The 23,905-nt window shown below is 50.8% G+C and overlaps 9 protein-coding genes across 9 annotated transcripts; 4 read left to right on the top strand and 5 right to left on the bottom strand.

Annotated features, from left to right (window-relative positions):
* Positions 1-820: 820 nt before the first annotated feature.
* Positions 821-1,998, bottom strand: HETIRDRAFT_50287 (Lipase, class 3; the record flags this gene model as incomplete). The annotated part of the gene is made up of 9 exons (XM_009550478.1): positions 821-859; positions 908-1,035; positions 1,094-1,137; positions 1,192-1,210; positions 1,264-1,358; positions 1,467-1,616; positions 1,685-1,718; positions 1,780-1,856; positions 1,916-1,998. Coding segments are annotated over 9 exons (669 nt in total), but the record flags the coding sequence as incomplete, so codon positions are not given.
* Positions 1,999-3,826: 1,828 nt separating this feature from the next.
* HETIRDRAFT_104058 (Lipase, class 3) lies at positions 3,827-5,241 on the bottom strand (the record flags this gene model as incomplete). Its single annotated transcript, XM_009550708.1, has 10 exons — positions 3,827-3,987; positions 4,041-4,084; positions 4,141-4,147; positions 4,225-4,319; positions 4,419-4,568; positions 4,626-4,659; positions 4,713-4,789; positions 4,854-4,936; positions 4,986-5,083; positions 5,148-5,241. 10 exons carry the CDS (start codon positions 5,239-5,241, stop codon positions 3,827-3,829), a joined length of 843 nt encoding a protein of 280 aa, XP_009549003.1.
* A 759-nt stretch (positions 5,242-6,000) lies between these two features.
* On the top strand, positions 6,001-11,951 carry HETIRDRAFT_477957 (uncharacterized protein; the record flags this gene model as incomplete). Its single annotated transcript, XM_009550707.1, has 12 exons — positions 6,001-6,627; positions 6,679-9,366; positions 9,419-9,756; positions 9,792-10,062; positions 10,113-10,259; positions 10,324-10,396; positions 10,450-10,595; positions 10,655-10,996; positions 11,045-11,145; positions 11,202-11,372; positions 11,430-11,552; positions 11,616-11,951. 12 exons carry the CDS (start codon positions 6,001-6,003, stop codon positions 11,731-11,733), a joined length of 5,145 nt encoding a protein of 1,714 aa, XP_009549002.1. The 3' UTR covers positions 11,734-11,951.
* Positions 11,952-11,992: 41 nt separating this feature from the next.
* Positions 11,993-13,220, bottom strand: HETIRDRAFT_324323 (uncharacterized protein; the record flags this gene model as incomplete). Its single annotated transcript, XM_009550706.1, has 6 exons — positions 11,993-12,101; positions 12,178-12,269; positions 12,345-12,413; positions 12,483-12,568; positions 12,652-12,778; positions 12,843-13,220. The coding sequence occupies 6 exons, from the start codon at positions 13,218-13,220 to the stop codon at positions 11,993-11,995; spliced, it is 861 nt and encodes a 286-aa protein (XP_009549001.1).
* Positions 13,221-15,511: 2,291 nt separating this feature from the next.
* Positions 15,512-16,335, bottom strand: HETIRDRAFT_419923 (uncharacterized protein; the record flags this gene model as incomplete). The annotated part of the gene is made up of 5 exons (XM_009550705.1): positions 15,512-15,709; positions 15,773-15,918; positions 15,983-16,143; positions 16,209-16,251; positions 16,305-16,335. The coding sequence occupies 5 exons, from the start codon at positions 16,333-16,335 to the stop codon at positions 15,512-15,514; spliced, it is 579 nt and encodes a 192-aa protein (XP_009549000.1).
* A 388-nt stretch (positions 16,336-16,723) lies between these two features.
* On the top strand, positions 16,724-17,710 carry HETIRDRAFT_323205 (uncharacterized protein; the record flags this gene model as incomplete). Its single annotated transcript, XM_009550704.1, has 1 exon — positions 16,724-17,710. One exon carries the CDS (start codon positions 16,724-16,726, stop codon positions 17,708-17,710), a length of 987 nt encoding a protein of 328 aa, XP_009548999.1.
* A 1,266-nt stretch (positions 17,711-18,976) lies between these two features.
* HETIRDRAFT_224279 (uncharacterized protein) lies at positions 18,977-19,159 on the top strand (the record flags this gene model as incomplete). Its single annotated transcript, XM_009550703.1, has 1 exon — positions 18,977-19,159. A coding segment is annotated over one exon (183 nt), but the record flags the coding sequence as incomplete, so codon positions are not given.
* A 651-nt stretch (positions 19,160-19,810) lies between these two features.
* Positions 19,811-21,334, bottom strand: HETIRDRAFT_477949 (uncharacterized protein). The gene is made up of 7 exons (XM_009550702.1): positions 21,248-21,334; positions 21,063-21,184; positions 20,809-20,976; positions 20,664-20,742; positions 20,485-20,610; positions 20,230-20,429; positions 19,811-20,172 (listed from the first exon to the last, which is right to left on the bottom strand). The coding sequence occupies exons 1-7, from the start codon at positions 21,306-21,308 to the stop codon at positions 19,885-19,887; spliced, it is 1,044 nt and encodes a 347-aa protein (XP_009548997.1). The 5' UTR covers positions 21,309-21,334; the 3' UTR covers positions 19,811-19,884.
* An 836-nt stretch (positions 21,335-22,170) lies between these two features.
* Positions 22,171-23,324, top strand: HETIRDRAFT_419920 (uncharacterized protein; the record flags this gene model as incomplete). The annotated part of the gene is made up of 3 exons (XM_009550701.1): positions 22,171-22,983; positions 23,043-23,240; positions 23,307-23,324. 3 exons carry the CDS (start codon positions 22,171-22,173, stop codon positions 23,322-23,324), a joined length of 1,029 nt encoding a protein of 342 aa, XP_009548996.1.
* Between the last annotated feature and the right edge of the window lie 581 nt (positions 23,325-23,905).

Raw genomic sequence — 23,905 nt, 5'->3', positions numbered from 1 at the left:
ATGGGTCAAAGACTTCCTGGAACGAGTGGCAGCTACATTGAGAAGTCAGCCTTGGCCTTCGAGCGTGTGGAATATTGCCACCCTGACCTCATCGTTGGAGGCCGCTTCGTGTAAGATGTGCTTGGTGGACCGTAGTCTTAGTATGGCTGGCGTTGAACAGTTCTTGTTTCGACTTGATCAACTAATTGAGGACGAGATCGATGCGGTGCGTACACGATCTCTTCGAATGCTGGATATATTGATCAGGTACTGAATTCTTCGTATTCATCAACAGGTTGAGTTGACGACGCCTTTCTAAGTTGAAGGACATTGGACCTTTGCCGACGAACCACCCTCGCTAGGGGTCTCATGCATACACACGATATCATACTAGGTCTCTCTCCCCCTTGTCGCATGCTTGTGTATAACTCTGTCGACGTCTAGCGCTTGCGATTGTTTTAGCTAGAACACATCGAGGTATCTTCATCAACCACAATTGTCAACAATGGAATGTACTATTACAGATTCCATGAGCACCATACAAGGATATATTTCCGACCGGTGTTCTACAAATTTGCACGATACAATGTAAGAAGATCAACATTCACGCCCGAATGATTGAAAACACAAGCATATCTAGATGCTCATCTCATCTGAGATCTGAGATTAGCGATTCAGACGGGATCCAGACTGTAGATGTCTAGACTTGACTGGAAACGTATCTCAGCAATCAAACGCTTCCCTGTGCTCGCTTCTTCCATGATATATAGCCACGTCCTACAATTAAGCAGCTAAGTAAGGTCTCAACCGCGCAGATAAATGCGATAGAGGTTCATATTATTCAAGAGCAAAACGGCGTCAATGCGAGAATATCGAAATACTGGGGGGTCGTCAGCACGAGGATGCAGAGAGGTAGGCAAGGTCTGACCAGAGTGTGAGCAACATCGATGCCTTGGCTGGGTACTGATGCAGAGCATGTTGGATCTTCGCCATCTGCGGCACATTGTTTAGTGATCGTGGCTGATGCAGGGTCCTGTGTCAGCCAATACTCGACGCCTAAAATGAATGCAGTCAGAAATGAAGGAACCACAAAACAGAGCGCATATAGCCTTACCGTGGTGACGGTACCCGAGTACGGTCGGGATCATAGTTGGCACCCTGATGTTTTATTTTGTTTAGCGTCTTTAGAATGGGACTTTCGTATGTGCTTACCCGTCAGTTGTATGAACGACTTTGCCCGTCGCCATGTCAGCTCTAGTTTGAAATGGAAAATGCGGGACACACCTCTGAAGGCATTTGCGCCAAATATATCATTCACCCAAAACGCATACTTGTCGTTGCCTGTACGCGGTTGGCCATACGTATACGTCCGAATGGGTCTAGCCAAATATACTCAATTAGCACCCTTCTCAAGGTCAGGATCATAACCGCAGTGGTTGACGTATAAATAGAAAGGAACTGTGTAGAAGTTCGGAAATAACACGCACGAAGAGGGGAAGTTCTGTTGTAGTGTGATGCCTGCGAGAGAGGACAGTGATCCCCCAAGTGAATGCCCGGACGTCACAATTGTGTATCCAGGATGAGAAGCAAGCTGGGATCGGACGACGGAGACAACCTTCGAAGCGACGGAGTTCCAGCTGTAGACGAATAAGTAGAACAGAAGTTTAGTAGTCAGCGGTCAGATCAAGGTCGAGAGAGGGCATACGCGTTGAGAAACCCGGAATGAGCGGTTGTACCAGCTGTACATCGACGTGTTAAAGTAGTGACAGTCAATGACGAGGCGGAGTACGAAGGACGAACCAGGAGGAGAAGTGCCGTTAGACTGGAAATTCTCAAGCAGGATCTGAGCATCAGTCACGAAATCCGTCACCGACGAGCTGTTTCCATGGGATGATATTAGAATTAGACTGCACCGATCAGCGAGGGACCGACTGACCTGCCTCGCAAGGCAACGACTATCTCCTTGCGCGTATCATCGCGAGCAATGAAACCTTGGGTATCAGTGAGGACATTCGTGAACTACAAAACTGATTCAGCGCTATTGAACGTTCCATTCTGGAAGTACATACGGTATCGACGAGAACGTTGCCGTTTGGGCTGGGACACACGATGTCGTAGGCCGAGGACGCGTATTTGAAGTAAAATTTGAGGTCATCAAACACGTCTATCATACGATGCTCAGCTCTGCGTAGAAACATATAAGGTCACTTAGTACATACCTACAGCGACCCCTCGTTTCGTAGGGTTCGCGTGGATAGGCGTGAATCCCCCTACCAATGCGATAAAGACGGTTGAGAGTAGACCACGCATGTCTTGACGGTTTCACGAGAGTGGGTGTTGAACAGGGGTGAACAAGTGTCGACTGTGAGGAACATGTGAAGTTTTTATAAAGGACCACTACTGACAGCGAGGGGATGCCTGCGGAATTCATGAGCTCCCATGACCTTCGCAAAAGAGATCTTCCGCATCAGCTAGCAATGGAAACCATATGGGTTGCACGTCCCGTGAACGGCGAGTGTTAACTAGTATTAATGAAGAAAATTGCCATTTTGACCAAATTAGACGTTCCTGTCGATACTGTCCCTCGGAATTCTGCGTCGGCGCGACTCGGAGTGATGGCAGGCCAAGCATGACCACCCATTGGAGACAACTCCTGCTGAAAGAATCACAGAGTCAGTGATATTACAAGTCGACCTTCTCGTGAGCATCAGCCGACCTACCGAGGACACAGTTTGAACTCCATTGGTTAATACCTCTAGCACCAATCATACGAGATCGTCGAGAATTTGCAATCAAGCTAGATCAGGGGTAAGAAAAAAAAAGGTAAATTATGACAAATCTGTTCAGATCATGGGGAAGTCGCGAAGCTCCCCACACGAGCAGCAGGGACCCCCGTCTATCCAGTCAAATGTATGATACGCAAAACCGCTCCACTACCGTGAAATTTTTGGGCCTGAGGCAGGCGCGCTCCCACTACCGTGACTATATCAAACCCTCCGATCATAGCATCTGCCTACCGGAAATGAGATCATACATCTAAAAATTCGAGAAAAATTCGCAAAAATTCGCAAAAAATTGCAGTGTCCCACCAACAGTAACCGAGCCCATGAAAACATCAATCCTAAATTTATCTTGTGTGAATGCACAAAAAAGTTGAGAACATGCGAGGCTGTGAATGAAGCTAGCAAGATCGAGTATAGTGAGGTGCTGCACAGCATGCTATGGTAACGAGCCCGTTGTCAAGGTCCTTTAATGGTGATTGAATTGCTGACTTTCGCCTAAAGCAGATAGATTGATACCATATAGTACTTTTACTTGTGGGGACCCAATCATGACTACCAGGAACAGATTATACCCCCTAAAAAGGGTCAAAACTACCGGGAAAAAAATCAGTCCCCGGACAAAAATCAGACCCTCAAACTACCGGAAATCATCAGAGCTCGGGCGCCGCGCGCCCGCACTACCATGGGAAAATCATACATTTGGCTGGATAGACGGGGGTCCTCCCAGGTCCTCCCACACGCTCCCACACGACGGGTGGGGCTGGTGGGGTATCGGTATTACAGACATGGCTGTCCCCGCCGTCCGTATGTACATGTCGATCAGGGTGTACCTTTCACACGCACCACGCATGAACCCCAATCTTCCGTAGGCGTTACACATCTCAGCGATGAACGGAACGATAGGTTCGTTTCAACAATGTAGTATAAACTAAAAAGCGCTGTAGTACAATATAGTCAAGCAGTCCAACGACTGTACTGAGAGTGTCGGAGGGCTCGATTCAGGACCACATTAGGAGCAAAATGCAATGGACCTGTGAATGCCGAAATACTGGAAGCTCGTTAGCCTATGACGATGAATAATTTTGCTGAGTGTTCACCGAAACGTGCGCCGCGTTGATGCCCTGGCTCAATACCGTCGCTGAGCACGTTGGATCTTCACCGTCCGCGGCGCATACTAGCACGGTCGATGGTGATGGCGGATCCGACTTCATCCAGTACTCCATGCCTAGATTGTATTTCATCAATAATAACGATCAATTGGTAGGGGATTTGAGCTACCATGATGACGGTACCCAAGAACTGTCGGAACCACGTTCGGGATTCTGTGATTCGATTTGTCCAGCTTCTTTCTGAGATATTTATGTTCGACTGCACGTACCCATCATCTGTATGGACAACTTTTCCCATCGATCGTATGCAGGCTCAGCTCAGAAGTTCGAGAATGGCAAGGGTAAGAACTGACCTCGGTATCCGTTGTGGCCAAATTTATCGTTGACCCATGATGCGTATTTATCATTCCCCGTGCGCGGTTGGCCATACGTGTACATTCGAATAGGCCTGCCGAAGAATACTCGATCAGTACTTGTGGGTCGAAGGTCTCGTCCACGTGCACGAAGGAGAAGAAGAGTGGATGTATAATTCGGAGGTAAGACGTACGAAAATGGGAAGTTCTGCTGTAGTGTTATACCTGCGAGAGACGATAACGCTGCGCCGAGGGAGTGCCCAGAAGTGACGATTGTGTATCCAGGGTGAGAAACGAGTTGCGACCGGACAGAAGAGATGACCTGGGACGCGACAGAGTTCCATCTTCAAATCCAAAATTTAATGTTCAATCTGTCTGGAAGAACTCAATCGAAGACGTACGCGTTCTGAAAACCAGAGTGAACGGTGGTGCCAACTATGAAGACACTGTCAGTCACGAGTGATGTTGAGACAATATGAGAGACGAACTCGGAGGGAAAGTACCAGGGACTTGAAACATCTCGAGCGTTAGGCTAGCATCAACCACGAAGTCCGTTGGAGATGTGCTAACACGCCATATCGCTGGTCAGTGGAAAGCAATTGGTGAACGACAAGACATCGTATACACACCTGCCTCTCAGAGCGACCACAATTTCTTTGCGCGTGTCATCGCGAGCAACAAAACCCTGAGTGTCGGTAATAAAGTCGTTGAACTGATGATCGCTTTAGTATGCGTCTGAATATTATATTAGAAAAATCTACTTGTGCGACCATGGTGTTATGGTTTGGCCTATCACACGAGTCGCTACTGTACGCCGAGGATGCGTACTTGAAGTAGTAAGTAAGGTCATCGAACAGTTCTGTCACAGCGACGATCCAAGGCTTCGGTATGAATGCACAGAGATATCATGACACTGCGCACACCTTGGGGAATTCCTTGCCTTGTAGGGAGTGCATGAACCCCGACGTGGTTGATCAAGACAGTCACGACGGAGATGATTGAGAGGAGACCGCGCATGTTTGGGCAACCTGACTTTGACAACACAAGGAAGATACAGTACCTGGTCAAGTTCCTTGGAATAGGCTGGAAGGCATAGTTGCCAATGACTGCCAGTAATTTCGATTTGAACCGCTGGTTCAAAGAAGACCGCGACAGCCATGAACGGATGCGATCGAAGATACCGATCGTCCTCTACTACATAAAAAATGACGCACTTCTGCCAGGTCTTGAGGTAGGAAACCCCGGAAAGACTCACCAGTCGAGGAGAGAACAACTTAAGAATCAGACCGATTGCCGAAATGCACGCAGTGGCTCCCTGTCTTTACGATTTATTTCTATATGAGTTCAGCGACTCCAAATATCGATGTGCAGGTCTGGAACACGGAGAAGAAGCCGGAGAGTAGCATATCATTCGTACTAGCAAACAGCAGCAAGAGGCAGCAGGGACAGGGTTGGGGAGGACCCGGGAAGTCCCGGTGAAAAGACGGATGGCTTTTGCCGTAGTCGACTCAACGCGGTCACGTGAACTTACGTGTTGGAATCGCGTCTTGACCATCGCTAGCAACTTACCATCTCTGCTTTGCTATTCCTTGGAATACTCAGACACCTCGAATAAGACCTCTTGAGTGAGTACTCTCGTATCTGCATACATATCTTCTCAGAACAAGGCAGGATTTAGAGTTGCTTCCGCCTGTCATCCAACAAGCGGTGTGTTACAGCTCTATACCCATACATTGCATTAGTTATACTTTCTCACAAGTTTCTAGGTCCTGCAGAATGGCAATGCTAGAAACGCCGTCTCGAATATGGCGCCGCATCGAAGCCACGGAAGGTCACGACATGCCCTCTCTTCCCTCGCTCCCCGCTTTTGAGGACTCCGGGATCGACCCCTCCCTGTCTCACTCATCCGACCAGGACTCTGACCCTGATATTTCTGCACCATATCACTCGACACCGACGGCATCCTCCTCGAATACTGCTCGCGCACCACCAAGCGTATCCAGCACCGCTCGATTCGCACAGTCGATCGCCAGCCGTGGCGGCCGCTCCATGTCCTCCAACAGTGCCCACATCTCAGTGGCAAATTCGATGAGACGCTCTGGTAGATCTCAGGATCAGCTGGAGAGCTTTGACGATATCAGTATGATCCCATCCTTACCCCAAGTTGATCCAGAGGTGGGTTCCGATTTTGAGGACTCGGATATGGAGCTCGGCAGCATGGAAGGACACCGCGGAAACATCGTACGGATAGATCACGGCGCTCAAGATGACGACGATGGCTTATCGTTGGCAGATGCCCTTCGTTCTGTTAGTCGAACGAGCTCACCCTTTCCGCCCAATGAGTCAGAGGCAGAACACACACAGAAGCACGAATATTCTGTCAGTCTCAAGTCCGAGCCGAAGGTGCGCGCAGTCTCTTGAGTGTCATTTGAATACGGCTTGAACGTCCCCCAGGCATCTCCTTTCAACAAAATGCGTAACGTCTCCTTTCGTAGGCCTGTACCACGCATGCGCACGCCGTCTCTCACGCGAACAACGTCCTCTCCTGAGTCCTCGGCGTCAAACTCTACACCACATAGCAGCCGCTCGTTTGCTGCATCTCGTTCGCAAGCAGCTTCGCCCGTCACCGCCTTGAACATTCCCTTACCACAATCCAACAACGCATCTCCAGCAGGGGTATCGCTGCCCCCTTCAAGGAATGCTTCCCAGCAGAGTCAAGAGAATATCTCTTACCCCTCTGGAGATAGTGGCCCTCAAGAAGTAGATGACGAACTGGACGTAAGCCTGCTTGAGATCAGTCATACCGTCGACGAACTCCCGGAAAGCCACAATCAGACCGACTCAGATGAGCGTGAGCCGACGTTTTCCTCCGGAGCGGCTCCGACACCTAGGTCCCATATTTCTTCGCCCGCACTCTCATTGGCGCCGTCCAATATCTCCGGCAGATCTCCCCCAGTCTTCTCCACTGCCCAATCTTCTCCGGCACCCTCGATCGCTTTCACGCCCACGCCCGCCTTTCAGCCACGCCCACGAGCCCGTTTCTTGGCTGTATCTCCCGCACCAAATTCCCATTTCGGTGTCCCGTCTACCCCCGCTGTCCTGAACGCACAGGTAGCCGAGGATGATGACCCGACAACCCCATTTGCCCGGCGTCGATCTTTCCTGATGGACGTAATCAATTCCACGGCGCGTCCCCGCCTGGCTCACCCGACCCCATACACACATCAGATCGCTGACACCCCCGCCTCGGCCCTCTTGCAGACGCCCGCATCAGTGAGCGTGATTAACGAAGCGGACGAAAGCGCCAGCACGATCCCCGCACCGGCAGGGCGCCTACAAGCTGCATTCGCGGGCATTACACCGCTCCCTCGCCCACGAGCGCATGGGGGAAGGCTGTCGCATCCTCTAGCACACGGCTGGACTGTGTCGTCCGAATCTGAAGACATCGCACACTCAGATGCAGGTTCACAGTCGCCTTACGATGTCATGACGGAACGCGCCTCCTTCATTTCGACAGCGTCCTCGCACGACTTGAACGGCCACCCACGCGCCAATGCCTCGTTCGACCCTCTGATGGGCCTTGGTGCAGGCGGACACGGTGTCGGGAGGTTCAATGCAAACAAGCTCAATACGTACTTGCATGGATTGAACAGGAGGCTCCAGGAAGAAAACGAGAATATGACAACGACGAACATCGCGCTGAAGGAGGAAATCGCGATGCTGTTGGGGGAAATAGATAGTCTCAAAGGGGAGACGAGAAGGGGTGAGGGTAGAAGGGTCAGTGGCATCAGACGCGTCAGCGATATCGGGACCACGCTAGGCCATGTGGCAGAAGATGTTGGTGGGGAAGGGTGGATGGAGGAGAAAGTTGCAATGGAGGAGGAGCTGGAAGGATTGAGGGAGCAATTTGATATCTGCATGCAAGAGAGGGAGGAGGCTTTGCAACAGCTTGAGGAGCAGCAGGCCGAGCGCACAAAGGATAAGGAGCAGTGGAAGAGGAGGATGGACGAGGTGGAGCGCGGTGTGACACAAATTGTGGGAGATCTCGAGGCCAAGTTGGAAGCGGCGGTGGAGAGAGCCAACGGCGTCGAGGCGCGCGAGACAAAAATAAAGGAGCTGCAGAGGGCGTTGGAGGACTCCGAAGCCGAACGGCAATTCTCAGAGCAAAGGGCTGGGAAGGCTGAAAGGATGCTGGAACACGAGGCTGGCTTCAGTGGAGAGCTCAGAGAGGCGAACGAGAGACTGGGGAAGGTGATGGCTGAATTGAGAGAGGCTCAGGCTCAGATTGAGCGTCTTGAGACGGAGACTACTCGTTCGGGCGATCGGGCAGCCGCCCTCGAACAAACCGCTAAAGAGGATCGTGTCCGCATCCAGAAACTCAAGGAGGAGCTTGACGAGAAAGAAGTCACTCTTGCAGATACCGAACGCCAGCTCGCCGATAAGGCAACAGCCCTTCACAAGACGCAGGACAAGTTAAACCATGCCCAAACCTACATCGCTGGCTTGGAGAGTGACGTCGCTACTGCAAGCGAGAATGCTCGGGCCCTCAAGGACGAATTGGCCTCAGCTCACGACCAGCTCAAGGATGCTATGGTGTCGGAGAACCAAATGAATGAGGAGATGGGTCGATTGGAAGAGGAAGCTGATCGCAACGCTGAGCTCGCCCGGCAGTTAGAGGAGGCACTAGAGGCAGCAGAAACAAAAATACAAGCCGATGAAGGAACTATAGCAGAGCTACGCAACAAGATCGCAACCCTCGACCGCGAGCGTGAACGCGACCATACGCGTTCACGCATAGACCCTTCTATGAACCAGGATGCAGCAGTGGAAGAGGCGATGGGTCAAGTTGAAGCCCTCGAAAATGAACTCGACAATGCCCACAGAGAGATCGGCCGCCTCAATGCCCAGCTATCACAGTCGCCCGCTCGCAGAGCGATTGAGAAATCCAGGGAAAGTCGGATTGAGATGCTCGAGAAGGAAAAGGGCGAGTTGCTGGAACGGATCAAAAACATGAAGAGTGCTATGATCAGTATGAGTACTCCAAGCAAGGGTGCCAACAGCAGTGCAATGTCGCCCTTCCATCGTCAACTGCTCAATATGACGATGAAGACCCCCAAGACTCCCGGTGGACCTCTGAAGGATGTAAGTTCGCTTTCGACATTCTCAGGAGTTATCATTAAAACCCATTCGATAGATGTCATGGCTGCATCCTAGCATGGGAGAGCCGTCCGCCACCGCCTACGCCACGGGAATCGCACACCTACAGAAAGAGCTCGATCGCGCCAACGAAGACATTGACGAAAAACTCGATCGACTCTGGGACGCTGGCTTCGGTGTTGTGGAACTGACACAGCAGCTCGAGGACGAAAGAGCCCGGAACTCCACATTGGAGGAAGATGTCGCACGTCTGGTAAGGCGGGAAGAACGCCGAGTTCACCGACTAGAAAAAGCTCGATGCCCAAAATGTCGTAGCAAGGTCGACTTGCGCAGCCTGAACAGAGCTGCTGAAGGCGATGAGAGGCATGTTCTTTCGTTTCACACAAGAAATGAGCTGACGTGGATACTAGTTCTATAGACTTCTCTTCACTGGGTTTAATGTCTGAACATCCCGCTTCTACCTCGAAGACATCTGAGACCCTTCGCGCCGAGCTACAGACTGTGAATCAGCGATTGAAGACCATGAAAAGACAGTGGGAAGACGAGAAGCGACAGCTTCTTGGTGATAAGGCCGCTCTCCAAGATGCTACTCACCGACTGAACCTCCAGGTTCAGGATGCAAAGGATCGCATTGCCGCCAAAGAGCGCGCCGGAGAGAAGGCGAAGGCTGGAATACAAGGAGTATGTGATCCATTCAGCTCTACATAGGCGTGTGCTGAAGAAGTCGACAGGAGTTGGATCAGGCAAACCACGTAATCTCAGACCTCGAGGAGGCCTTGAAAAGCGAGCGTACACGTTTGAGATCGTTGAGCACTGAACAGCGACAGGTCGACCGAGAAAAGTCTGACGTCCTTCTGCAACTGCGGCGGGCGGAGTCTGTGAGTATACTACTCGTACCAAACTCGTCATGTTCGTTCTGCATCTGATCGCAACTCAACATAGGATATGGAGGACATCAAGCAGCAACTGCAGCGTGTCAAGAAAAACAATCATGAACTCGAGGCTGAGCTGCGAGGTAAGGTCGCTGCACATTTGTGCAAATGGTCTGCTGATGAGGTTGACTTCCAGTCAACGCAATCGCCGATCAAAAGGCACGCTTGCTCGAAGCCAAAGCGGCGGAGAACATGGAGACCATTGAACAACTGCGACAAGAGCGCACCCTTTTGGCCGCTGATCACAAGTCGCTTCAACGCCGCTTCACCGAGGTGTCCGAGGTACGTCATTCGTAGCAACAAGATCGAGCATTGTCACTAATTTTATAAACTCGATCCAGCGGATGAAGAAGCTCCGAGACGAGCATGCTGCCTCGCAAAATTCGCATGAGAACCGCCGACACGCGCTCGATCTGCATCTGCTCGAGATTGAGGACTTGAAGCAGCAATTGGCAGAACGCACAGATGCGCTCAAGGCCTCTGAGGCGGCGAAGTCTGATGCCCGCCGCGTTTCTTCCAAAGATAAAGACCAGGAGTACAGAGAGAGGGAAAGGGAGATCGCTGCTCTGGAGGCGGACCTTGCCCGTGTGCGTCGCTCTGCAGAAGCCCTCGGGAAGGACTTGCGGGCCCAGAGGGAGAAGAGAGAGGAGGAAAGGAAGGCGGAGAAGGCGAAGGCAGGCGAGGTGAAGAGAGAGCTTGAGCATACGAAGCGAGAGGTACAGAATGTCGAGAGGGCCAGGAAGCAGGCGACGGCCGAAGTCAGGGTCCTTCGTGAACGGACCGAGGCACTTGAAGACGAGCTGAACAATTGGGCGAAGCACGTCTGTGCCACGTAAGTGTTTCTTTTGTGAGATGGAGAAAAGAGTCTCATTTTTCTTATGAACCTAGGGACGCTTCAGCTGTCGGCGCGCTTCGCGCACAACACAAGGAAGAGGCTAGAGGCCTGATGCTCCAGATCCGTTACCTCAAGGCCAAGTGGACACGGGAGAACGTGCTGCGTGTGGGCTTGAGCGAACAGAAGAAGTATCTGCTGGTACTACTGACCCGGCACGAGCGCGGGTGAGCCACACCCCCATTTCTTCTATCTCGTAACATGGGAGTTGACTGTATTTCCAGCGACCGGAAAGTTCTCGCGGCGATCGCGCAAATTGGATTCCCTGTCGTCGATTCCGTTCCAAAGCCGAGGAGACGACCATTGAAAGCTATTGCGATGAGTCTGATATTCTTAGCCCGCGTTGGGTACGTTAATCCATTCCATCGCTTCGAATGAAAGATCCCCCATAGCTGACATTGAATGAACAGACGATCCAGCGATAAGTGGCGGGAAGAACGCGCGTCGAAACCCTTGTTGCGAGCGGCGCTGGAGGATGTAAGGCGACGGCGCGTACAACCTGGTCCAAGCAGACAGCGGACTTCATAGTTTCTTTTGATTTTTTCGGATCTCTCGGCTTCTCTTTTCCTTTTGCTGTACAGTACTTGTATGACGTATTCTAGAGCGTTCCATACCTACGATTATCGCACCTTCTTGTTGTGGAGTGGGGTCTTCGTGTAATGCGTGTTGACTATCCTGCCGTGTGTTGATTATGCATGTCATTTATTGTGTCGATATGGGTGTATTGTATAGGATCCAGTGCGACGTACTCGTGCCAGGAAGTAGTGGAACAACACAGAAGTATGACTTATGAAGATGGGGTCTTGGGTTTGCGACTAACAGAGATGACACGAACAGCGTTCTTCGAAAACACGTAGGATAGACCACTCCAGATGGTCGTCGTTGCAACTGTCCATCTGTCCCGTCATCGATAGACATAAGTGGTCTGTGTCAACGAGACTAGGTACACAAATCAAAAGGGATGTCACGCACTGTAATCCTTGGGAGAAAAGCCCGATATCGAATGGGAGAATGGGGCTTATGGTCGTAGTTCCCATGAGGAATAGCTGGAGAGCAGTATTCACCTGTATAGATAGAAGGCGCACATCAGTAGGCATCGTGTACAAGAATAAGCAAGACAATCCGAAAGTTATATTTACCTTGCTAATGGTTGTTGGGCGAACTTCAGCAGAAGGGATGGAGAAGTCCCAATATCTCTGAAATGTTTTCTGGACGAGATTGGTTGATGTCATAAAGAGTTAGGTGTTTGATTCGGATGAAAATATGATAAGGCGCACAGGAGTCGGGAGAGACGTGTAGCGGATGTAGAATGCAGATAGACTCAAGAGAACGTCGCGTCCCAGTATGATGACGGTAAGCGGCACTGCGTGTCGTAAGAAATATGAGATGAAACGGTAAAACAACTATTTGAACCAATTTCAGCTCCCGAGAGATCCAACCACGTACGTGGTAGTAGGCCCTTCATGGTCAGGGTGACTGCGAGAGTCGTCATGAGGGTCTTGTCAGCGGCAGGGTCGAGGATAGTCCCAAGGACGGACTGCATATTATATCGTCGAGCAAGAAAGCCATCCACCTGCACGCGTTTCAATTTCAGGCTTCAGCTCGATCAACTGTAAAGAAGGAATAACGCGGCGCACCAAGTCGGTTATGCCTGCATAAGCAAGCAGACCTGTCGCGAGCACGAAGTCGTCGGCGAGGATAGACCAGCCCAGGATGGGGCAGGCAGCGATGCGCGACAATGTCAAGAAATTTGGGAGCGTATAGATGTTTTCACGCAAGGTGGGCTTTCTCTCCGGATCTGTGCTCGCTGGTGGTGGTGTCGGTGTTGGGGCCTGAGACGAGTATTGTCGGCGGTATACATGCTGATGTCGGCGTTGAGAGCAGTTATCAGGAGAAATCCGTCGAGCACCGATCAAACCAAGACGTGTACTTGGAGAGAAGCCTTGTCTGAACGAAGAGAAAGAAGGGCGGAAGATGGATGAGGACGAGCATCGTTGTATGAAGGAGAATCGCATTTGCTGAGATCAAGGCCAACTCGGGCTCCTCGGAGTCCAAATCTTACCGTACGCCCCGTGCATCACCATACTCCCCGCACAATGATGTTTGATTTGTTTTTGGCTACACATTAAGAATACTCTATTGTGCTTGTTAACTAACAAGATCAATTACTGTGAGCAGTGCAAGAATTCTGGTAAATAGGATCATCATCAGCATTTGAGAAGTTAATTTATCACAAGCATTAATGGGGTAGTGGTAACCTGGGTCGTTGCCATCGACCCGCCGGGGGTTCAATTCCCTCTTAATGCATGCATATTTGATTTTAGACTTTTTTTTTTTTGTTTGGAATCCATCCGCTCTGAACATTGTCGTCCGCGCTCCTTGACTTTAAGCTTTAAGTTGAAGTGTTGGTATATTAACAGCATATCTGAATCAACCTGATCTTCACTCCTGGTAGCAACCTATTTCGACATCTTTTTCCGCGAGCCTAATTGCAATGTACCCTTCGCCTTTCCATTCACATCCACAGGGAACGGCAACTTCCTGGAATCTGAACGAACCATCTTGCGCTTATCGGTCCCGTCAGGTTTTGGCAGCACCCAATCTGAGCCAAACCGAGGGCGTGCAAGTGGAGGCTCTTCCATGCTTGGATTAGGTCTTGATTTTGACAGTGCTTGTTTTGAGTGCCGCGACTTCTTGACCGCACGAGCCGCACGATGCGATGGGGGTGGGAGAAAGCCTGCGAAAAGGGTTGGCGATTGTGGCGGGGAGGAGCACGCAGGGAGAGTGTGTTCGGTTGACGAGAGCTCGTTATCTGAGGTGAAGAAGGGCTTCTCAAGCTAACAGCGAATGAGTAGTCGTGCTGCTTGGTGTATTTTAGGACAGTCTTTCACCTTCCGACGTTTCCTTTGCGACAGCCCGCCACCTTGGTCTTGCAGATCAACAAGATATGGGCCAGGGAACTCGTCTGAGCCTGGGGCAAGAACAACGAGCGTCTCATCCTCGTTCTGGGGCGCGCTCCTCTTGAGACGCTCGATCTCGGAAGCTTGTTGCTTCGTCTTCTGCTTCAAACTATGAAGGTCGGCTTTGGTTCGATTCTCCTGCATGACACAAGGCGAGGAATCAGTCTTGGTGCCAAGCTGACAGAGTGCCCAGACACTCACCGCCTTCTTGTGCTCCTCAAGCATGCCCTTGTATCGACGGTTGTCGCCTTCAATCCTATCGTACTCAGATTGGACTTCTTCGCGTGCTACGCGCAGCTCAGCATTCTCGGCCTTCAGCTTGATGATCAGGGCCTCTCGCTCCAGTTGCCCGCGCTCGCGCTCTGCAGCATGCTTGTTGGCCCGCTCCACCGCTCGAAGCGCCTCCTTCAACAGCTTCTCGTTATCTCTTGCTTTCCTATCTGCTTCTTCACGAAGAGCTCGGAGCTGAGCCGCCTGCTCTGCCACCTGGTGGAACAACGGGACGAGACGTTGCTTGAAAGCTTGTAGTTCGTTCCAAATTATACTCTGAAACGCATTTCAGGAACACCAAGATAGGTCACTTGATATGGCTCACCGCTGCCCCTCCAACTACTGGCTCTGCGCTTATCGCCTCTGCTACGACCTGGATATCGCGCTGAACTTCCTGCACCTTGGCCGGGTTCGCATGAACGTCCAGTTTAAAGAGAGCATCAGAAACATGCTGGGCATGCTGAACCAGGCGTTGATTATGTTCTGAAGATTCAGCGACGGCCTGACTGCTGGACTCTCCATCGAATCCACCCGGCGTCAAGAAAACACGTCGAAGATCCTGCTCGGCGAAAGGCGAGCGGCATTCTGGACAAAGCAGTTCCTTGCGATCCTTCCTGGCGTTGCTCGATAAAAGCATGATGCATGGATTGCAGTATGTATGGCCTAGTAGTTCAAACCGGTTCAATTGCATCGACTCCGAAACTCATGGCGGTACACACCGCATCGCAGGGAACGGACTTTGTGAAGGGAACAATCCCTGAAGCAAACATTGCAATGTATAGTTAAGCAGACCATGGTGATTGACTTTGAGAGACGATTAAAAGTTTGATGGTGACCATGCAAGCCTCATGGAGGGAGGGAAAGAAACGCGGTAAGCCTCAGGCACTCTCAGGCCTCAGCCACAGACGCGTTCTCTCTGGCTTACAAACATTGATAAGATGTGCCAAAGCGATAAGATAAGATCTGGACTGCAGAGGCAACAAGACGAGAAATATTATATTGGCTACCTCTTGCTGTGAAAGTTCTGTTACATCTAAGTGGGTACACGATGAGTGAGATTGATACAACAACTGATGTCACTTTCCACTACCCGAGAAGAACCGCACGCCCTCTCCATCAGCGATAGAGATGATCTGCGCTCTTCCAGTCTTCGATAACATCGCAATTGCTTTTCGCAGAAGAGGTATGGGGATTCCGGAGAGGGGCGACTCTATCGGTGGTTCTGTTATTTCGTAAAACGTCATGATGGTATTGAGCTGGCCCGTGCTTGTTGCCTGTGATGTTGCGGAGTGATGTGGTGAGATAGAAAAAGGCACAGACAAGAGGATACGACTCACCCATTCATGAAGTACATCGGCCCATTCTTCTGGTAATCTCCAATGTAAAATAACAGAGCGACTCTGCTTCGGAGGGTCGGAAGAGGCCAGATCCTTGCTGACCATGGACGACATGATGAAATCCAAGTGTGATGGAAGAAGTCTCCCTACCGTGGATTTCAATGTTACGGATATCTATAGTGAAGCTCATGAGGTTCAGAGAGGACGCACTGTTAATCCTGTCGTTTCGGAACACTTCGTCCCAATCCCCTCCTCTCGTTTCTGCATCTTCAATCCTCAGCACGAACAACCGCCGATGCCGTGCATATGCTAGTATAAGGCGTATCCATTGCTCCGTAAGAATAGCTTGCGTAGACTCGTTCAGTTGCTGTCTAAGAGCCAGATACGAGGCAAGATCTCAACGTCTGTTTAAGCGCTTGAGAATCGAGGTACTGACGTGAAGAACGGGGGCGCAGAATGGATGGATGGTAGGAGAAACCCTGTCAGGCTCGTTTGTGGGCATATATCAACTCGTACAAAACCATAAACTCACCGCTAGGCGTTGTGTACGTTGAAAATGACATATCTCGGGGACCGTGTGTCGTCGCAATCTTAGATCCAAGATTCCATCATGGCCTCTATTTGGTCGATTTTAGCGCCAAATCTCTGTCGTCAGCGCAAATTGAGGCTTGGCCGACTTCCCCGAACGCCGAACAAGCGCGCATCCACATTCCCAACCACGACAGCACCACTGCGTCTCTATCTCATTGAAAATAATCAAGCAGCACACAGCGCACCGAACGACAGCCACTGCACTATTTAATTTGACTGCTAGGCCTCAGTTGGCCCATTAGAGAATCTCCTGATCGTCCTGAATGAAGAGGCCTAGGTAATTTCAATAATTGTCAGGCCCTTCATCGTCGTGTTTGCTGTCAGAATTCTCACTCGTGCTGAAATCCACAGTTCTATGCGATGTCGCTTCTCGACTTTTCTCGACACACTTCTTACACCTCGACCGCGGTAGACCCAGAATTTGAAGATTTTGGCCCTCCCTTTGATGACGCCAGTGCAGATATCATACTCCGGTCCAATGACAAGGTGGATTTCAACGTCCACAAGTTGATACTCTCCATCGCATCTCCCATATTCAAAGACATGTTCACTCTACCACCACCAGGAAGCCACTCGGGGCTCGGGGCCGGCAGGGACGAAGTGAAACAGGGCCTTCTGGTCGTTCTTGTGGATGACGACGAGCGGTCGCTTAACCTGATGCTGCACTTCTGCTATCCGTTACCCGATCCCCCGTTAGATGATTTTGAAGACATGAAGAAGATTCTTCGGATAGCGCACAAATATCAACTAGAAAACGTCCGGAGCGCGCTTATATCCAGACTTATGCAATTTGCTCAAGAGCAGCCTGAGCGCGTCTTTGCCATCGCATGGGCCTACGAGATGAAGGACGTGACGGTCGCAGCGGCGAAACACACACTACGCCAGCCGTTTCTCCCAGGCCCGGATATAGTAGAGTTCTTAAGTATCTCGGGAATGGCTGTCCAGAAACTGCTACAGTACCAGCGCGCGTGTATCGCGTCTGTGCAGCAGTTAGTATCCGACAAAACGTGGATCACCGCTGAAGACCTTCCATGCTGTCTGTCAACGATTTGCGAGTGCGGCGGACAGTCTGACACTATGGCAAACAACGTCGTCATCATGTCTCGCATTTGGTGGTGGGAATACATGGGAAGAGCTCAAGTTGCCTTGAAAACACGACCCTGCGCATCGACTGTCACTAGTCTCGAGCTCATCTCACCCTCCTTGATGGACGCGGCCGAGTGCACCGCCTGCAAACCAGAGGCAAGCGCTTCTATGGAGCACTTCACTCGTCGTTTCGCCCAGGAAATAGATCGAGTGATTTCAATGGTGAGTTTCCGCTTCGAGGCTCAACGTGAACTGGACTGAACAATGCAATCTAGGTTGATCTAGAAACGCCGTTTTAAAAATTTACACATCATATTTAGCCTGACCCGTCTATGCTGTGAGCTAAGTTTGGGTTGTCTGCTGATTCCCGGACTCTGTCCTTCTCACAGTATGTATATACTCCACTCCGTCTGATCGTACATTTCAATATCCATCAGGAACCCTGACGACTTGAGAAGTGGAGACCCTTTTGTTTGATTGGGTTTCGTACTATGCTTCCTCCATCGATCTTCTCAAAAACATTCGTGATTGATTCAGCTCGAACGATACCATAAAGCGAGAGGACTTACGAGCAGATCAGTATCGAAACGAACTCGCGACTTGACTTTTCTAGGATATTTGTGAAATGTTGGGCAGCGTTATGACCGAGACGAAAGGCACCCATGATGAGATTCTGAGTCTACACAAGACACATCGGAGCGAAGCTCCGGTGTTTCGAGCGTGTAGTGTTACTGATTACACAATTTTGTGATAAGTTACATCTGTAGTTTTATTTTCGGACTGGCTAGTGCGGATAGAAATTGGCAGTGAATTAAGGTATAGCTAGAGCGTAAAATATGGTGTCAGTGGACCGGAATTCTTGGTAGGAGAAATTGAGAATGGATTCGGGATCCACGCTTGAAGGGAAAGGGCCTCGTTCAGAGGCAGCATGTTGTCCGCTCCCTTCTCCCCAGTCGTATGCTGTATGGGTCTCAAATTTGATGCTCCGACTAAGTACATTTTCCTGAAGCTTGGGCCTATTGTTATGAATCTAGCTGTAAGTATTTCATCGAGACATGTCAATTGGAGGAGAAATATCAATTGGAGGAGATCCTCTGACGAGGTGTATTCATTCTCGTGCACCGTCGAGCACGTAATTTGAGTCACGAGTGCTTCCTCAACATGAAGCTGGGCGGGGATGGCTGCGGCGCAGGCGCAACACATCTGGGCGGAGATGGCCGCGGACGTGCGCCACCTGGCGCTTGCGGCGCTCACACCCGCCCCGCCCATCTTCTAGCAACTGCTCCCCACGCTGCAGCCGCTGCAGATGCTTCCTCTCGCAAACGCACTATCAGACATGAAGGCCAACATTGTCGGCCTGCCACAGGTGTTAAGCGTTCAGCACTCCCATCCATGGGCGAAATGAATTGCCATCGAGTGAAGGATCATCTCCCCCTCCAACATCGACCGACCAGCCTACAGGTGTGAATCTTGCTGACTCTGACAGAGGCCCCTCCACGGATTCTGCAGCACCTGCACCTGCGGTTGCTGCAGTGCATCTACAGTGCCCGCGCCAAGCACAAGTGCGCCGTCTTTCGCAGCCTCGTGCAGATCTCTATCAATGACGCCTTCATTGAGCTCCTCATCCTCAACGCATGCACGCTTAGGGCCCCGCGTGGCCGTAGGTGGGGTGCGTTTGACCGTGACCCCATGGCGCTCGGCAGCTATCCCTCCTTGTTCTCCTTTCATTGTCGTCGCACGAGGCTGCTGACTATCAGTTTAGACAGTAAATGCGCCCCACAACCCCACTCCCAGCAGCAGCTGCGACCCGCATCCGGGCAACGTACTGGTCCGCGCACACCTGCCGCTCGCGCATCCGAACAGACCGCAGCTCGTCCCGCTCGACCACGGGCTGTACATACGTCTGCCGGAGTACACTCGCCGGTACTAGCTGGTACCCTGCGAGTGGCGGCACCCTGCACATGCCCCGCCCCACAGCCTCTTTACCTCCTTTCCATCCTTCCACACTGCGCATGGCAAGCAGCCCAACGACGTGCCGGGCACATCAAGAGCACAGACCACGCCGCAAGGCAGCCCTCCACCGTTGCCGAAGGTGCTGAACACCACCGAGGACTACCTGTCGAAGGAGGGGTAGTGGGAGGGCAACAAGCCGTAGAGTAGGTTGTGTGCGATGATGTGCAGGACGACGTGGTCGACACTGCATGAGCTTATTCCTATGCAGTCTTTTTGTAGTAGTACAAAAGTTCATCTCTCTATTGAAAACACCATGGTGCAATATGTACTCATATATACGTACGAGCAATACATTTGATTTTCCACTCTGATCGAGTCGGGGACTGGCACCAGAGTGCCGCTACGATACGATCCATGAATATGCCTTGTGCACAATTTCACCTACAATGGCTATCAAGATGATCATTATAGCCTGCGAAAATTCATACAATATTGTTCTCAGTTTGCGCCGCCTTACTCTTACTTTCAGCCTTCATCTCATTGAAAGACGAGTGGTCCTCCGTATGCGTCGTAATATCGATGGATATTGGTCCTAAGGGATATTCAGAAGGTCCATTCTCGGTTGTGGTCAGTCCGGATGCGGCTGAACGGCCCCCGCGGCGACCCCATGCGATTGGACGGCTAGCTGATCCTGTGGGTATGCTACTCGAAGACGAGAAGCTGCTGGAGTTGAAGCGCACTTGCAGAATGATGAGACAGAAAACGATGCCCTGTTGTTTCAAGTCAGCGCCTCGAACACCTCATTCAAGTCCGTACCAAGTACGTACCACGAGGGGAGTGATGAGGTCCAAGGCAGGATATTGGCCGTTCGAGCCGGCGAGATATGTACAGAGAAAAGCGATGATTCCAGAGGTATAGAGTGCTCCGCTTTCAATGATTACGATCATGACTGGGAAAAGGCTACCCATATGCAAGCCCATGCCTGATCTAAATCGACCGGTTGAGTAAATGCGCCATGAGATCATCGCTGCCACATATTCAACATCTGTGGATGTGAACGTATGAGGAAAAAAGGCGCGCACCCGTGCAATATATGTTGATGGTCATAGTCACGACGAAGAACGTCGTAATCCAGTGGGTTTCCGTCACAAAAATGGGCGTGCCAGGCGCGGTGTGTACCCAGTCGTTGATAATGATCACACCAGCGGCTGAGGATTCGGAATGTTAGGTCAGTAGAGAGGAAGTCGAGCATGTAGCTTACCGAATGCTGGAAACATAAAGAGAATCGGAGGCACGATCATCAGAAATTGTCTTCCGTAGACCATATAGCAACGCCAGATCTGGGAGAATATAGGAAACAGACCAACCTTGAAAATCTATAGCTCAAGGGGATAGAATGCACGTACTATGACACTATCGCCACACAATGTCTGGCTCCAATACAGGACGGTTTTGGCTATGAAAAGGGGATCACCGAGATTGCCGTAGTAGCTGTCAGCGCTGGCGCTGCTATCGCCTCCGGGGTTGAGAAGCAAGAACGCATTGATAGCTCTGACAAAGTCGATGATAAGGTGCTATTCATGTTAATCAGCACCCACATGGAAAGACCGTCAGTCAGCCTGGCTGCGCAAAGTAGGGGATGACAAGACTGTTCACATACTGCCGTGGCCAACACGAGCATGAATAACGCGACGTAAAGCAGGAAGCCCCCTGTGCGGATGCCATCTTTGCGGTTCCAAAATAGAATGTGCACAGTGATCCAGCACAGCGCAAAGAAAACACCTAGCCGAGTCAACTGAGTGTGAAACACCCACGAGAAGGTCGTTGTCATAAAATCTATCGTACCATACGCGAAAGTCTCCAAGAAGAGGGCCAAGAACTCAGCTTTGTCAAGCGGAATGTTCATCTCGCACAGGTAATGCACAGACAGACAGAGTGTCAAGGGCAGTGAGCAGACCAAGGGAAGGGCATCAAGACGATCAGAAGACAGGCAAGGCTTTAAGAGACGGCCACGAGGTGAATACTTGGGTCCAGCGAAGCTCCGCAAAGGTGCCAATGGGCTCCGTGCTATTCACGGCAGTTCTTACGGAGAGAAGAGTTCAAATGGGAAGGCGGATGCGGTTTTCCTTGATAGGCATCAGCGTCAAAGGTCCGGTGCATTCGCGAGCGAACTCGACGCATCAAGCGCTTAGGAAGACCATCGAGCGACATCAGAACGGGCTGATGCATTGAAATAGATGGTCGATTGCCAGGATAAATCAAACATATGAGGGGAGTCCGATACTCATTGTACCCGTAGCATCTCGTAGCATGCATGGGAGGGAGGAAGAGTTGGATATTGGACTGATATTGGATGGCTGACGACGGCTACTTAACAATAAGCCGAGCTGACAAATTGTTCTTGAGGAATGCTCGGCATTAGTGGTACCCAGTCTGTCCGGTGAGCCTTTTAAAACCTATTGCTCTCTCCAAGATTGAAATTCTCCTATGAGACAAGGTCAGTCAGCAAAACGTACTATTGCTATCTATTTACTTCAAGCGATCTCATTTCACTGGCCCAAAGATCAGTATTCCACCCTGGCAGGTAATGCGCACTCAAGTTGTACGGTTGCTTTGACGCCCATGGCGTCAGCAGCCCCATGCCCATGCTCCTTGCTCATATACGTACTGTATACCTTGCAGTGTACTAGGGTGATTTTATACGGTGCAGGTAGGGCCCTTTGCCAAGATGCAGCTTGTTCGCTCACTAAGAGGACCACAGGCACATCATGACGACTTCATCATCTGGGTACGACGATCAGCCCGACTCCCCGACCCTCTTTCATCCAGCAGGCTCCCCTTTCAACGACGTGGACGCTGATCTCACCATCCGTTCCTCTGATAACGTGGAATTCCATGTGCACAAGGTCATTCTAGCCAAGGCATCTCGAACCTTTAGAGATATGTTCGCGCTGCCTCCCCCTATGTACTCAAGCAGCCAGCACCCCGAAGACGACTACAAAGACGGCCGTCTTGTCGTGCACCTGTCTGAAAACAGTAGCGTTTTGGATATGATGTTCAGGCTGTTTTACCCCGTGGACAGCCCGAAGATTACTTCGATAGTCGACATTCGAGCGGTGTTACGAGCACTGGACAAATATCTTGTCGACGGTTTCCCGGAAACGATAGAGAACATTCTCATGGGAGGCATCGAAAGAGAGCCTCAGACGATCTGCGTCATCGCTTGTCGCTATGACCTTCCAAAGGTCGCGAACGCCGCGGCTAAGCTGACACTGCGGGACCCTATACTTTATTCCGGCCCTTACCCCAGCGATGAAGACCTATCGTACATATCTGCTGCAAAATACCGCAGGCTGCTGCTGTATCATCAACAGTGCAGCGAACGTGCTGCTGCAGTTGTTCAATCTCTGCTTTGGATGGATGGCCGTTCTATACCTAGCGCTGTCGAAGATGGATCGTCGCCTCCGCCCGGATGCACCTGCTCCCGCGGCGAAAAGTGGGCTATTAGCAGATACGGTAGGAAGCGCGGCTCCCCCAACGGGCCAGCGCCCACCATCTCCATGTACAAAGTGACCGATTGGGTTGGTGTCGGCATGCAGAATCTGGGCCTCGAAAATTTCTAACCGTTCCACATGTATAGGTCACGGGTTACTTGCGGCGTTGCGAAAGGGGTTTGAGAGATCGTCCTCATTGGGAGACAGTCCTTGAGGACCGGATGCTCACACCGTTCATAAAAATGGCTGAGGAATGCATGCATTGCGAAAGGACTGCGGTTGACTTGCAGATGCACAAGTTCAGCCAGCTGCTTGCCGACAAAATTCGATCAGCCATTGAACAGGTGCATTATCCAACCTCACCCGTACTAAAACTTTCCCACGTCTGATCTCCTTTTGCGTTTCTGTAGGTCCCTTTGCCTTTTTGATCTCAACGTTTCGTTTCGGGCATCTCTATTTTTGGATATCTTTCTGTCATCGTTCGGTGAGCGCTACTGATCCATCTGTCGCCCACCTGCCACCCCATTGATCAAGTACACAGACTGTCTCCCTAGAAAATTTCACATCTTTGTGTATGTACTATCAACGATATTGAGGCTGCTTCCAGTGCGTTTCCTCAGCCTTGGCGTTCAGTTGTCCGCTAAACATTACAAACCAGCTACCATCTCTCTACCATCTCTCAGTTCAAGACACCTTAAGTTTTAACCTCGGAATCCTGTACGCTAAAGATGTCTCGTATGACATGGAATTGTACGAATATCAGATGTTTCATTCTCGTACTATCGCTGCCCACGCATCACGATCAGCTGGCACGCTCAGTAAAAATGGAATTCGTGTGATCTTCGTGCTACCGTCACGTCCTAGTCAAACTTGATTATATTTTGACGAAAACCCAGTTTTGTGACTAAAATTTGACTGGCCAATCATGCAAAAGTCAAGTGAGAGATCCATCGGTCATTGGTGTTGCGGTGATTGAACTCTACGGGGCACTGATGTCGACAATACCGTC

The sequence above is a fragment of the Heterobasidion irregulare genome, assembly GCF_000320585.1.
Source record: "Heterobasidion irregulare TC 32-1 unplaced genomic scaffold scaffold_08, whole genome shotgun sequence".
Classification (NCBI taxonomy): Eukaryota; Fungi; Basidiomycota; class Agaricomycetes; order Russulales; family Bondarzewiaceae; genus Heterobasidion; species Heterobasidion irregulare.
The sequence above is the reverse complement of the archived record's forward strand: the minus strand, read 5'-3'. Positions and strand labels throughout refer to the sequence as shown.

What these genes read in the sequence shown, in the direction of transcription:
- HETIRDRAFT_477949 (XM_009550702.1), bottom strand. Translation starts at nt 21,308, where the DNA reads ATGAACATTCCGCTTGACAAAGCTGAGTTCTTGGCCCTCTTCTTGGAG. An exon ending in CTTTATGTTTCCAGCATTCG is followed by an intron (nt 20,611 to 20,663) that starts GTAAGCTACATG and finishes CCGAATCCTCAG; the next exon opens with CCGCTGGTGTGATCATTATC. An exon ending in CATCAACATATATTGCACGG is followed by an intron (nt 20,430 to 20,484) that starts GTGCGCGCCTTT and finishes AATATGTGGCAG; the next exon opens with CGATGATCTCATGGCGCATT.